The following is a 14,997-nucleotide window of genomic DNA, read 5'->3' as shown; positions in this document are numbered from 1 at the left end:
CAAGAGGAGCAGGAGGACAAGGTCCCTCTTTGTGCCTGTTTATACCAGCCATGGAGCTCACAGGGAAGCTCCAAGCACTCCAGACAAGATGTACAATGCCTCAACTCAGCTCCTCTCTCCTCCCAAAGCCCTCAAGAGCGCCTTCCATTCAGAATTCTCTGTGGGAGCACAGGGGGCTAAATCCGTTGGACTTGCTATCCCCAAGACAAGGAGAGCAGCATGTGAGGGAGGGGTGTTGGGTCTCTCCACCATGATGCCGCACAGGAAGCCTGCCTGCTCAGGGTTGCTAGAGGTATCAGGGGACTCAAAACCATTATGTCTTCCCTCACCAACAACATGCTGTGCCAAGTCCCAGCCTGGTCGCAAACTACTGTGTGAGAAGCAATGCCACTTACAGGGGCTTTCCACACGCCAAGGACCGGCTAGTAGATGCACTACCTGGAATCCCTGCAATGTCCCCAGAGAGAGGCGTTGCAGTACATATTCCACCACTGCTCATGGGAACATGGAGAACCTACTGAGTGCTTGCACCACGCCAGGCACTGCCCTAAGTCATAAGCACCTCTCCATCCTCGCAACAATTTCATGAGATAAGAACTCCAGCCCCTCCCACTTTGGGGGATTTTAATCATTCCCAATGAGAATTTGGAGGCACAAGGCACATCCCCACAGTGCTGCTGGAGTAATGGATAGAATCCTGGTGCATCTGACTCCTGCCCCTGAGTGTGAGTGCTGGTCTATCCTACCCTCCAACTCTGGCCCTGACTTCTGCCCCAGGTAAACTCTATCATTGCTATGCTCATCTGCCACTGCACCCAAACAAACCCCTCTTTGTCCAGGCTCAAGCTCTTGCTCTTGCTATTGTCCCACTTACCTGGATGCTTTCTTCCTTTTTCTTCACCTATGGAAAATGCCAAGGTCTGGTCCAGACCCCTCACCTCTGTACCTGGCCTGTACTCTATCTAGTCTGACTTCTTGTCTGAGCCACTCCCTGGTACACCAAAGGAGAGCTACCTAGGACTTAGGTCACTTTGCAGAGTGTGGATCTCAACTTCTTTCTGGAAAAGAGTGTAAGCCCAGTTTCCTCATCGGTAAAGTGAGGGAATTGGATTGGATGATTTCTAAGCACTGTAACTCAATGCATGTTCAAGTCTGTATTGTGCATATGTGACATGGGTAACTCAGAGAGGAGAGCAGGGAATGTTTGTTGAATGACTCATCACTATTTCATAATTTATATGCATTTTTCTTCTGGCTTCTTCATTTTTTTTTTGCTTACGCTGACCTCAATTTACTCCATCAAACTGATGGAGGGATGCTGGCCCTCACTTATTAGAGGTACCTTCAAATCACTGGAATCACGCCCGTGGAGCCATCAAGGAGCTCGGCAGCCTATGCAGGAAGAGTGGCCTGAAAAAGCCAGAAAATCACATGCTGTGCTCCATGCCAGGCCCACGGGAGCTACAGTAGGCCCTGTCATTAGTGAGCCTCTGGGTTTCCATGGGGGACACTGTGGACAGCTGATGGCATGCTTGGCTCACAGAGACAAGAAGTTTTGCTAGGAAAGCCCTTGCTTACAGCTCTGCAGTAAATTAAACTGCAAACTGTCTCTGGCAGCAGCAGGGATGGTGCCTCGGGGTATCTGGGTGGTAAAGGGGTGGCGTTTAGTTAAGCTCTAATACAGTCACCGCAGGAGACACAGTGATCTGTGGAACAGAGGCCTGCTATGCCTGGTGGGAGCTCCCTGCAAAGAGAAAGGCTGTGATGGAGATGAGATATGGAAGAGAGGGAGGAGGGCTCCGGTGGGAGGGGAGATGACCTCATAGGTCTTGTCCATCCCTTTTATTTAAGATCTGTGGGCTGTGTAGGGGAGTTGGGAAGTCAAACACCTAGAAGCCTGAGGCAGTAACGGTGAAAGGGCAGAGGTTGGGGGAGACCCCATGGGTTGGAGGAAGCTTTACAGTGACCTTCACTTTAACTAAACCCACTGTATGAAAATCTATTTGAACCTAATAGGATGGGGGAAGGTGATCTCCACTGCTATCTTTCAAGCTCCCAGGCTGGGTGGTAATTAATACCCTGTGTGACGCTTTCTGGCTGTGAGCCTCATATTCAAACATCATATGAGGTGCACTGCTAGGTTCCAGCATCTTTACCTTCTTTGCACTTCATCATTTTTAATTCTGAAAGTAACCACTGCTTCCCTGGACTGACTTGTCCACCTTGAATGTGACTCATTAAGTGTGATGTGTACTGAGCTTTTTGAAACCCATCTATTATAGAAAGCAAGGCATAACTGTGCCCTGCTGAACTGCTACAGTCCCAGCTTCAGTAGGAGTTTCTGCATTCTACAGGCAAAAACATTATCACCAGGGGCTCTTTCATTCCCTTGAAGCAGGCTCCCTGACCACAGGGTAATAGGTGTGAACTTGGGGGAGTTGGTCAGAGTCTTGGGGCCATGCACATATTTTAAAATTAGCAATGCAAATTAGCCTGGGCCCATTAGCCCAGGGAAAACAGTCTGTGACACTGAGTGGGAGCTGGCTTGGGGTAGCCCACCTAACCTCCAAAGTCCAAAGCTGCCAGATGCATCAAGCCCAGATACCTAGAAAGAGAAGGGGAATATCCAATCAGGATGGCTGTTGACATTCGGCAAGCCACCTGAGAAGAACCTGGACATAGTGCTGCTACGTGGTTGTGGCCTAACTTTGAAACAGTGGAAAGACACTGAGAGGCTGAGAGGCAGCCTGCTCAGCTGTGACTGGAAGAGGATAAAGCCACCAAAAAGTTGCACCTGTCACTTGCTCTCAGCTGTGTGAATAGTGTAAAGGTTTCACCCACTATCTCGTGGGGTACTCTGAAGGACCCCATAAAGTGACATTACCGTCACTCTTCTTTTACAAGTGAGGAAATTGAAGCATGAAAAGGTAAACAGCCTGTCCACATTACACAGCTAATGAGTGGTACTGCCAGAATTTAACCCCAGTTGATCTGACTCTAAAACCCATGATCCTAATTTTTATATCCACAGACAGCTCAAAGTAGGATCACAGAGTTTTCGGCCCTCTTCTACCCTGGGATGCTGTCCCTTTCCTCCGTTCCTTTCCCTGCTTCCTCCACTGACATCTAGTCTCTGTCCCCGCTGGATTCAGCCAACAGCACTAACCTACCATCCATCCATCGTCCTCTTACTTTGGGAGAGATGAAACCTGTCCGTGAACTACTCAGGTGATGTTTAAAACCCATTGTGGGAAAGCACTCTGGCTTCAGCTGAAAGGCCTTTGGGGTAGAAAGATCCAGAAGCTTTCTTTTCTAACAAATGTTAATCATGTCTCTAACACACTGAGATGTAAAGGCTGAATGAGGGCTACTTGCCAATAAAATATTTGGCACCTAAAAGAAGGGCATAAAAAAGATGCTCAAAGCTCTGCAATGTAGAATAAAGATATCAATTCCTTTATTCCCAGTTCACCTGGCTTAATATTTTCCACGTATTGACTTTACTAAGCAGGCTGCCTGGGTCACTGCGAGTGGAAATATACATCTGCTAATGATGCCATCCACAGCAGGCAAATCTGCACTTTTGGTCCTGCCAGGGATGCCTGTAGGTGGAGCTGACAGACTCAGTTCAAAGGGACTAAAGAACTATTTAAAAGTCTGAACCCTCATCTAAGATCTAAACAAAGAAATCTTGCAGACAGGGCTAGAAGATCCATTGGAAGTCATTGCTGGTATATCTGATTTCACTTGGAAGATCTAGGGAAATTGAATTTTCCGTTCATTGTACTACAAATTCACCTCTATGACAACTAGGACTTTTATCTCTTCCCTGTTGAAAACTTATTCCCTAAAATCAAGCAAAATATCACACAGTAAGTGTTTATTGACTGAATGAGTTAATGAATACATGAATAACTATTTTGCTTCTTATTCTACCATATCCTCTTCTGGAGGAATCTGTGCCCATAGGCCCTGAGGACCTCATTAGCTCTGTTCTGCATAGTATGATCCACTCTCAGTCATAGCTATTGGACCAGGAATGGACACTGTCACCAAGGGTAGTCAGCGGACAATCTGGCCAATACCTGTGAGACTGTCCACACAGCAAAACGAACTGGGCCAAGCAGGTTCTCCATCTCAGGGACCCCTAGTAAGAGGCACTGTGGGAAGCTGCCACTGATGCAGACTCTGAACAGAGACTGCAAACCACCAGAGGGCAAGGACTGTATCTGCCTTGTTTCTGCCATTATTCCCAATCCATGATGTCCTGAGTCATGCCAGAAATACAGAAAGAGAGAAAGGTTGGTAGGTCTTGGGGTCATTACCTTCCTCCCCTTCTCCCTTTTCTGGGTCCTGACAATATCCTAACCTGCTGTACTTGGCAGTACAAATGTTTTTCCTTTCTCGAAATTCTAACAGCCTAGGCTAGAACATTGCTGGGTCCTCATATGGGAGACCAGATGTCTGACATCATAAGTAATTTGTTCTTTTGTTTTATTTATTTGCATTTGCCATTGAGTGTTGTTAAAGGTCCAAATGGGTTGGAATAGGAGGAGACAGGGACTCTTCCAAGTCTTAGAATAAATGTTAGCTAGTCTGGGCTTAGGCACTCTTGCTATAGTTTGGATTTTGAGTGTCTCCCCAAGGCCACGTATTAAAGGCTTAGTGTCCGGCCTGAGGTGCTATTAGGGCTGGTGGGACCCTTAGTAAGTAGGACCTAATAGAAGGAAGTTGGATCATTAGGGGCCTGCCCTGGAAGGGGATAATGGGAACCCAAGCCCTCTTTTTCCTAACTCTTGCTTTCTAGCCACCACTGGGTGAGAGGAGGTTTTCTTCACTATCATTTCCAACTTCAAGTTGCCAAGATAATACCAGAAACAGGCCATGGCATCACAGAGGAGGCACAGCAGATTGTGGACTGGATTTATAAGGTCTGGGGCTTTTTCAGAGGTGGCTGGTTCTAGGATGTGTGATGCTGGGATTAAATTGTGTGAAACTGGGATTAAGGGCACATGGTTACTAAATTAGTCTGTTGGTCGGTTAAGCATAGTTCTGGGTGTGGATAATGGGAAGGCCCACCCTGAATGTGGGTAGCACCATCCAAAATGTAGGTAACCTGGAATAGAGAAAACTAGAGGTTTCTGACTTTGCTTGCTGCTGCCTGGCCACTTTGCTGCTTGCTGCCTCACTGCCTTCTCCTTGCCATAAACAGTTTCTCTTCTGTGATGCTGCTCTTCCACACCACCCTGCCTTGGAACCAGCCAACTATGACCTGAAATCTTTACAAACCATGAGTTAAATACACCTCCTTCTTTAACTTTAGGTGTCAGGTATTTTGTCTCGACAACAAGAAAAGTAACTAAGACAGTAAACTTGAGTCTTGGTTTCTTTTCTAAAGTGGACGTAATGACACTTAATTCTCAGACTGTTGTAAAAATGAAAAGCAATGCCCAGCATATAGTAAAGGGTCTTCTGTACGGCTTAAGTGACCTAATATATGTCTGCAATGCAGCAATTAATAGAAGATTTTCCTACGTTTTAAATTATTTAAATCTCACAACAACTTGCAAGATTTTCAAAGTAGAGCTCCAAGTAGATTTTCAAAGTAGAGCTCAGTATTTCTACCTTAAGATGAAGAAACTGAGACTGATAGGATAAGTAGTGGCTTGTCCAAGGTTACTTACAGAGTAAGCAGCCCAACTCTATTCCAAGTCCCACATCCCAGTTTCCTCCCACAATGCTGTCCTCTGCACAAAAAAGCAAGACAAGCAATCAGATGTGCAATGGCTCAGCCACCATAGGGTTGCTGGTATTTCTTCTTTCCCAATCACACACAATTTCAATCAGGGACCTGTGCACAAAATATCCAGGACATGAATGAATCAGTCTATGAAGGAATGAATGAGTAGGGAGATGAATAAATGAAATAGTGTTCTGTCTTTATTCTATATATGATTCACAACAAATGCAGGAGTCTCATACAGGCTACACTCCTCAAAGGACCTCCTGGTGCATATTTTCCCCCTCCCCTGAGGATGTCTGGCAGAGGCCTGGCAATGGGGCAGCTGACACCACCAGCGAATCCTCTGCCAGCCCTGTCCATTCTACGTACTGGTTTCTGCAGTCTCGTACTCGCTGTCTCTGAGCAGCTCAAAGATGTCCACTTCGACCTTGGCCTTGCCCAGCCTCTCAGGAGCGCGGTTGATGCGGTTCTTGGCCAGGGTGATGGACAGCCTCTCCCCTCTGCTGCATTCCATGGGGTCGTCCAAGATAGCAGCTGTGGGCAGGCAACCACATGGAAATAGTTGGTACACCACCCACTACTGTTACCCCTCCTCCTTCCCAAACCTCCCCCAACTACTATCTTCCATTTCTGGGCAGATCTCTAAGTCTCTCTCCACCACAGCACTATTCCAAAAGCAAGTTCCCCCCATGTTTCAGGGGTTCTGGTTGCAGGGTGTGGATGTGAATCTGCACCCAAGAAACTGTAATGTGAATCTGCACCCAAGGAACTCTGTAATGACCCCAGGTCACTGGGGTCCTGTCTGTATGAGGTCACTGGGGCCCAGGCACAGGAAGACCCTTGGATGTGTGTCTGTGTGCACAGAGCAAGCCACACATGTGCTATCCTTTGAAAATGGAATTCCAGGCATATAAGAAACTCTTCCCAAGGTGAGAGAGGGCTATACGAGGCCAAGTTTGTGAGGCAGAGCTGTGGGTAAGCGAGGAGCAGTGCAGAATACTGCTGACACTGGGGCCCCAATCTCTGGTGCCCACGAACCATGTCACCCAGGTGAGCCATGCACCTACTCTGAATCTCTTTTCTTCATTCAACACTAGGGAGAGTAAGACAACTTCACCCAGGTGGTGTGAAGATTCAATTAAGATAGTGCAAGTAGGTGGGCCATCATCTGGACTTGGTCAGTGTCGCAATCTGTGGGGATGACTGGAATGGGGCAGTACCAATGGCTGACCAACTTCTGGAAGCAGTGTGGAGAATCAGTGTTATGGGGTCACAGAAAGGCACTTCTACCCCTTATTAGCCAGGGGATTGCCATTTCCTCATATGGAAAATGGGGAGAAACATCCTCTTTGGGCTGCTGTGAAGGTTACAGGAGTAGTATGTACTCAACACAGTATCTTGCACATAGCAGATAAATCCAGCAACTAAAATTCTTAATTCTCTTAATAGGTTAAGTTACAAAAACAAAAATCTACAAACAAAAATCTTTACAAACATTTATAATTATATTATGCTGTACATGGAGAAAGGTGGAAACAACCCAAATATCCATCAACTGATCGAAAAGTAAAACATGGTTTTTCTACATACTAGAATATAATTTAACAACAAAAGTGAATAAAGACCTGATACATGCTGTAACACAGATCTACCTTGAAAAGGTTATGCTAAGTGAAAGAAGTCAGACACAAAGGACACACGGACTAAATGGTTCTATTTATATGAAATGCTTAGAACAGGTGAATCTACAGACACGGAAAGTAGGCTAACAGGTGACTAGGTAGGGTTAGGTTTGGGGGAAAGATGGCATAACTGCTAATTAGTAGGGGCTTTTGTTTGTGGTGAAAAAATGTTCTAAATTTATTGTGATGATGGTTGCACAGCTCTGAGAATATAGCAAAAATGACTGAATTGTATCCTTTAAATAAGTAAATTATGTAGTATGTAAATTATATCTAAGTAAAGCCCTTACAGAAAAAAAGACACATGAAATTTATCTTGCAAGGCAAACAGACCCCACTAGCACATAACCCCTGATTCCCTGTGGCTAGGGTAGATGGAGAGATCCAGATTCCATGCTGTCTTTTCCATGTATTGCTCCCATACTGTCTCACAAGTCAAAAAACCAGGACATAGAATATTACAAAGCATTTTCCCCAATGTGTGCATATATTTGTATGCATAACTTCACTGAACAAGAAAAGTAACATTTCAGTTACTCAGGGTGACCAGCAGAAGGGCAACCCAAGACAAAGGCAGTAAGGTGAGCTCCTACGAATTAACTACCAACCGCCACATTCACCTGAGATGTGCCACCTGCAGAGGTAGCCAAAGGTCTACAAGTGTGTTACTAGGAACACTTAAAACCCCCACCAGGGTAACATCAAGGAGAAGACAGGAATGGGATGGTTCCTCAGGAAAGAGGAACAGAAACATTTGCACTGTGCTGTACCAGCTGACAACTTTTGACTAGGAGAACAGTAATAAGAGAGGTGATCCTTAAATGGTGTTCTTTGGGGTGCCCCTGGGGCTTTTCTAGAAGCTTTCTGGGGTTGTCTAGCCCTGTGCCATCTTTAGCTAGCACACCTCCACATCTACCAGTTATAGATATTGGGGTTCTGCATGAGATGCGATCTAGGAAAAATGTTTCACAACTAAAACAGAAACAGTTAGGCTGGTCCTAGAGCATAGGAAACATATGTAGAATGTCGGGAATTGGCAGTACCACCCAGCACAAATCATGGGATTGGAAGCACACCAGCTTTCCAGCAATCAGTGTACATTTTTCCAGTAGCAACACTGGTGTAAGTGCTTAGCAGACACAGTCTCACATGATCTCTGTAATGACTCTGAGACAAAGTGTTTTATCTTCATATGGAGAAGAGAAGTCACGGATCAGAGAAGTATCACAACTTGCCCATGTAAGTGGAGCTGGTGAGCGGCAGATGATCTCAGTGGACCTGACGTTAGACCCTGCCCTTTAATCACAGGTCATCTGTCTTCTCATGAAAGTTTGCTTTTCTATGCATTTGAGCTGAGGACAGGGCATGGTTGGTTGGACTCATGAGCTCTGTAGGCACTATGAAGGAAATGCCACCTAGGCAAGTATTTCTTTTTTTTTTTTAACTTTTCTCTGGTACCGGGAATTGAACTCATGACCTTGTGCTTGTAAGGCAGGCGCTGTGCCGCTGAGCTACATCCCCAGCCCTTAGGCAAGTCAATTCTGGCACACAAACACATGAGTTGGACTCTAGATCTGCCCAGATAATTTCTCTGCTTCCCAAACCCCGTGAAATTTTTAGACTAGAGGAACCTATCCTTCCCTCTGGCTGGGCCATGTGATCTCACTCTTACCAATGTTGCAGTGTACAATCATCTATTTAAATCAGTTGTAATAGAAGGATAAAAAGGAAATGAAGCTTTGTAAACAAGGAGGGGAAGAGGGGCTTAAGGCAGGGGAAGGGAATGAGAAAAAAAGAGGAATTAAGATATATCACATACAGGTACAAATTCTCTATGATGAATGTGATCATTATGTATAACTAAACTGTACCTATAAATGTAATTAAAATAAATAATCTGTTGTAATAAAATTAATAAAATAATCTCTCCTAAAACGGTTTGGATCTTAAATGGCTCCCGAAGTCCCACGTATTAAAGGCTTGGGCCCTTGCCCATGACACTATTGGGAGGTGGTAGAACTTTTAGGAGGTGGAACCTAATGGGAGAAAGTTAGGTCATTGGGGGGTGTGCTTGAAGGGGTATTGGACCCTGGTCACCCTTTGTCTCTCTTTGCTTCCCAGTGGCCATGAGGTAAGCAGTTTCCTCCACATGCCCATTTGCAATAATGTTCTGCTTTACCACAGGTCCAAAAGCAAGAGGGCAAAGTGACCATGGACTGAAACTATGAGCCAAAATAAGTCTTTCTTCTTTTAAGTTTAAAACCTCATATTATTTTGTTACAGAGGCAGAAACCTAACCCAATACCCACATTCCCTATGAATTTAGGGGCTAAGAAATGTTTCGACTTAGGTGTTTACTTTACAGAGTCACAACAGACTGCCCCTGTCCCACTGGTACACAGAGTATACTTATAGCTATATCATACCAGGCAACACACACCCAAGGGTCTGGTCCACAGCTGACTGGTTCTATCTTCTCTCTCTCTCTCTCTCTCTCTCTCTCTCTCTCTCTTTCTCTCTCTCTCTCTCTCTCTCTCTTTCTCTAAGGGTGTTATCTATGGACTTCATTTCCCCACCCCCAATGAATATGTTAAAACCCTAACTCTTCATGTGACTGTATTTGGAAATAGAGGTGATTAAAGTTACATGAGATTATAAAGGTGGAGGCCTGATCTTGTGGCGTTAGTATTCCTCTTAGAAGAAACAGCCTCTCTATTCTCCTTCCTTTCTTCTTTCCCTCTCCCTCCGTCACCATGAGAACCCACAGTAGGAAGGCAGTCACCAATAAGCCAAAGACAGGCTTCATTAGGAACTGAAGGGGTCAACACCGTGATCTTGTACTTCCTAGCTTTTAGAAGAGAGAAAAATAAAGTTCTGCTGTGTCAGCCACTTGGTCTATGGAATTTTGTTATGGGAGCCTGAGCTGATTAGGACAATGTGTTAATACAAATTCAGACGAGCAGGACTCCAGCCAGCCAGGTAAGAGAATAAACAATGAACTCACAGAGCAGCACTGGACACACTTTGAGATGGAGATAATGGGCAGAGGCAATAGTGAATATGGGAATCTTATATAAAGAAGATTGTGAGGTCCCTCTGCACCCCTTCTTGCTTTCCCTTCCACAAGGTTGGTTTATCAGGGACTCTGCAGTCAGTATTTGGCAGGTGCTTGCCAACTCAGTAAGATCCACAATCCTGCTCTCCCTACTCCCTACCCCCAGGCCATTCTAGACACTGTTTTTCATTAAGGTTTTACTTCTAGACAGTGACTCATTTCTGGCAGGGAAGTACCTCAATTGGCTGGTTGGTTGGCATCAAACATATTAGGATTGGGATAATCAGGATGACAATAGGAACTAAATTCTGGGGTTGTGGAGGCCAAAGACAAGGTGGAGGATTATGCTCTTATGGGCCGCCTCAGGAACATGCCCGCAGCAGGCTATTACTAAACAGCACACTTGTTCTCCAGCAGTCTCAGGAGAGGGGCCAGATGGATGAAGAAGAGCTGCACGCTCTTAATGTGCCGCGGATGCTACTAGCCTATGCTATGTCCCTCAGGCCCGGCTGCCTAGCTAGGCCAGGATGTTCAGAGCTCCCAGCTGCTGCCAAATGAGGAGTAGTACGGGCCAGCACATCCTCTGGCCCTGGGGACTGCTCCAGGGCAAGTCCATCAGCAGCCACGGTGAGGTGGGCTGGTCAGGGCTGCAGCAAGGGTAGTGCTGAGATGGGAGATGTGTGGGGACTCTGTCTGACCCCCTCTTCAGCCCTGGGGACCCAGTGCACTATGATTCCTCCAGTCCAGGCGGGCTCAATGTGCCGTCTCCTTGCCCAAGAATCCAGGGGTCTTTTGCAGTTATGTTGAGCCTTTCTCCCCACAAGCCCCAAGCTCTAGACTCTCTACGCTCTTCTCTCTGAGGCTCATGCCAAGGGAAAGGAAGCCTTGCCTTGGAGGAGCACCTCAGAGGGGACACTTCCCATCTGTGTCTGTGAGTGTCCTTAGCTGCCAGTATGTATGTATGTATGTATGTATGTATGTATGTTTGTATGTATGCATGTATATTTTCAATACTAGGAATTCAACCCAGGACTTGCACACTGAATTACATCCCCAGGCACTTAAAAAAACTTTTGAATCAGAGACTTGATATGTCACTAAACTGCCCAGGCTGGGCTTGAACCTGCAATCCTCCTACCTCAGCCTCCAAGAGTGCTTAGGGTTACAGGTATGCACACACCATCTTTGGCTTTCTGGGTTGTACTTTAAAACCCCAAAGTCTTCCCTCCTGCCTTTGAGTCTTCCCAGATTCCCCATCCCAAATTAATTCCCTCCCCCTTTGAACTCCATTACTTTACTGTTTTATTTGGTTGCCTATTTTCCCCTTCCCTAGAGTGTCAGCTGCTTGAGGGTGAGGTCTATGCCTGATTCTTTTCCATACTTGAAGACCTGTGAATGCACAGTGGTCCTTGGAGAATGATTACTGCAGGAATGAACAATGTGAGGCCACCTGACTTTGCATCCCCCACAGCAAATGTCAGATCAGTCACTGTCCATGATGCAGTCAGCCTAGATGATGATCCTATGCTCAGGCCTGCAGGGCAGAGGAATAGGCAACACCTCCAGGGATTGTCCTGCTCTGCCTACCTGTGCAAACTGGAATAGGGCTTACCATCACTTCACAGATTCTCAATAGCCCAGGTGTGACTCCTGAGGTGGGACAACTGGCCTCCACGGTCCCTGGGCTCCTCCAGAGGTCCAGTGCTGTAGATTCCAGGTACTTAGATAACTCTTATCTCTTTATGAGGGGAATAAAACAGTTGTACTGGGAGAGTCTTTATAGGCACTGTTTATAACACTGCCTACAGCTGTTTGTTCAGCCTGTTGCATCCCCATACTAACAAGAGACAGTGTGAGCCTCGGGGAGTCAGAGGGCTTTGCTCCTCAGCTGACCCTTGGCTGCTCACTCTCAGTTCCTGGTCCCCAGAGACAGCCTTAGCACCGTCACTCATCCAGCACCAGCCTCCACTCAGCTCTGACCTCACAGTGCCCTCCCTGAACCCTGTTGCTCCCAGGCATCACTCTTGCTGGAGCAAATTCCACCACCTTGCAGGCAGACTTGCACCACTAGCTCACACCTTCATCCAAACCTGAGACCCAATACGGGACCATCACCAGCCATCACCTGACTGGGCCAGCTCCCTCTCACGTCATACACTATATTTAGTGACCAGGACGGCCACAACAAAGTGCCACACACTGGATGGCTTACACCAGAAACGTACCCCCTCACAGTTCTGGGGCTGGGAGGGTGAGAGTGTGGTGTGGTCAGGGTTGGTTTCCTCGGAGCCCTTCTCCTTGGCTTGGAGATGGCCATCTTCTCCCTGCTCTCCAGACAGTCTTTGCTGCATGTGTCTGTGTCTTAATCTCCTCCTCTTCTAAGGACTCCTATCATGACGGATCAGGGTCCCCCCTAATGACTTATTTTAACTTCATTACCTCCTTCAAGACACTATCTCTAAGCACAGCAACGTTCTGGGGGTATCTGACTGCAGCAATTCAACACAGGAGTTTGGAAGTGGGCACAATTCAACCATTACATGAACCTTCACCTCCAGCCACTGCACAGCTCCCACATCCCTTACTTTCAGCTCAGACTGATGAAATGGAGGTCACTCTGTGGCAAATTCTTTGACTCCTTGCCCCTCTCTTCCCAACAGGCTCACAGAACAAGGTCTTCTCCTCGTCCAGATGAGCCACCCCATGGCTTCCCCCTCCCTCCTGGGGTTTGCCTGCCTCTTCATACCTCCTTTCTCTCCTCTGTCTGCAGTCTCTCCCAGGTCAGACTTGTTCCCTGCGCTGCATCATGGTCAGAGTCCTCCCCTTCCCCTACCATGCAGACCCTCCAACTGACCATGTAGACAGTGTGTCTGCCCTTCCACGTCTCCTTTCATTCAAGCCAGGCTTTACAATGATTACTTCATGTTTCCTTGACTTGATTTCATCCCAGAATCTCCTTGACCCATTGTGATCTGTCTTCTGCCCCGACCACCTCCCTTAAGATGCATACAGAGTCAACATCAAACACCTAATTTTGCAAAATCATTTCTTAGTTAATGGCAGCACCAGCTACTCAAACACTGTGTCTTTATCCTAACTCCTCAGTTCCAGGTAACCAGTTCCAGCTGCTTCTGGTTTTACCTCCTCAATATTTTTCAAATGAACCCTCTTCCCTCTAGTCCTAACTTTACTGTCAGTGCAGTCCTTTTATCTGCATGACTTACCCGCAGCCTCTCACTGTTCCCTGTTTTCCTGCCCGCAGTGTGCACCACAAACTCCAGTACTCTTTGGCTACTGCCTCACATAGCTTAAATGCATTGACCCCTGCTTAAAAGCTTTCCCTCCCAAAATACATGGACCTCCTTGGCTTGCCAAACAAGACCTGTCTCTTTCTCTATCTCCAACTTACATTTGGATTTTCTGCTCATTATTCCTTTCTACCTATCTACCTACTTACCTACCTACCTACATACTTATACACACAGAGCATTACTTCCCTTCCTCCAGAAAGACTTCCCTCAACATAAAACCCAACTAAGCACCACAACTATGTGTTTGCATAAAAACCTATGCCTCTCATGCTGCATTTCAGTAAGTTTAGCCTTCAACTTTTACTCTTTAATGCTTTTTAACCCTAGTGCTTGGTAACTTGTCTGACAACAGAAGGCATTTTTCAAATACTGGAGCGAAAGTTGCCTTGGCTTTTGAGGGATTCTATGCCAACCTCTCTTCCTTTAAAAATTACTATTCTGACTCATATACACATGGAAAACTGACTTTTGCAATGCTGCAGTAGAAAAATAATCTTTTCAGCAAACTGTGATGACACAATTGAATGTAATTTATGTTAAAGAAAAAGAAATTTTAAAGCCTGTCACATGCCATATATAAAATTAAAAACAAAACAGATCATAGATACACAGGTAAAACCTAAAACTTCTACAAGAAAATCTTTATGATTTTGAATTAAACAGATTTCTTAGCTTTGATACCAAAAGCACAACTTGTGAAGTAAAAAATGTAAACTGAACATCAACATCAGCAATGCCTGCTCTTCAAGTGGTACAGTTAAGAAAATGAATAAGACAAGTCACAAATGGGGAGAATCGCCTGGGCACACGGGGAGCCTCGGGCGGGGAGGGCCGGTCTTTGGACTGGCGGCTCACTCCCGGCCTCATAGTTCCCCGGAAGGAGGGCTTCCAGTGCACAGGGAGCTATGGGCGGGGAGTGTCAGTCTTCCCGCTGGCTAGCTTCCTGCCTAGTAGGCTCCTGGAGGGAGGGTCCTGGGAGCACAGGGAGCCTCGGGCAGGGAGTGTCGGTCTTCCGGCTGGCTAGCTTCCTGCCTTGTAGGCTCCCGGAGGGAGGGTCCCGGGCGCACGGGGAGCCTCGGGCAGGGAGCGCCGGTCTTCGGACTGGCAGCTCACTCCTGGCCTTGTAGGCCCCCGGAAGGAGGGCTTCCGGTGCACAGGGAGCCATGGGCGGGGAGTGCTGGTCTTCTGGCTAGCTAGCTTCCTGCC

At 46.5% G+C, this 14,997-nt stretch overlaps 1 protein-coding gene across 5 annotated transcripts in view; it reads right to left on the bottom strand.

Moving 5' to 3' along the window:
- Grik4 (glutamate receptor, ionotropic, kainate 4) overlaps positions 1–14,997 on the bottom strand; it is a 368,414-nt gene that overhangs the window by 162,511 nt on the left and 190,906 nt on the right. For all 5 annotated transcript variants that reach the window (XM_013511259.1, XM_013511258.1, XM_013511260.1 and 2 more), the window contains one exon: positions 6,113–6,277. In XM_013511259.1, the coding sequence (XP_013366713.1) occupies positions 6,113–6,277 (165 nt within the window). The remainder of the gene's footprint in view (positions 1–6,112; positions 6,278–14,997) is intronic.

The sequence above is a fragment of the Chinchilla lanigera genome, unplaced genomic scaffold (genome assembly GCF_000276665.1).
Source record: "Chinchilla lanigera isolate Chin_1 unplaced genomic scaffold, ChiLan1.0 scaffold00011, whole genome shotgun sequence".
NCBI lineage: Eukaryota > Metazoa > Chordata > Mammalia > Rodentia > Chinchillidae > Chinchilla > Chinchilla lanigera.
Note: the sequence above shows the minus strand (reverse complement) of the source record. Positions and strands in the feature narration are given on the sequence as shown.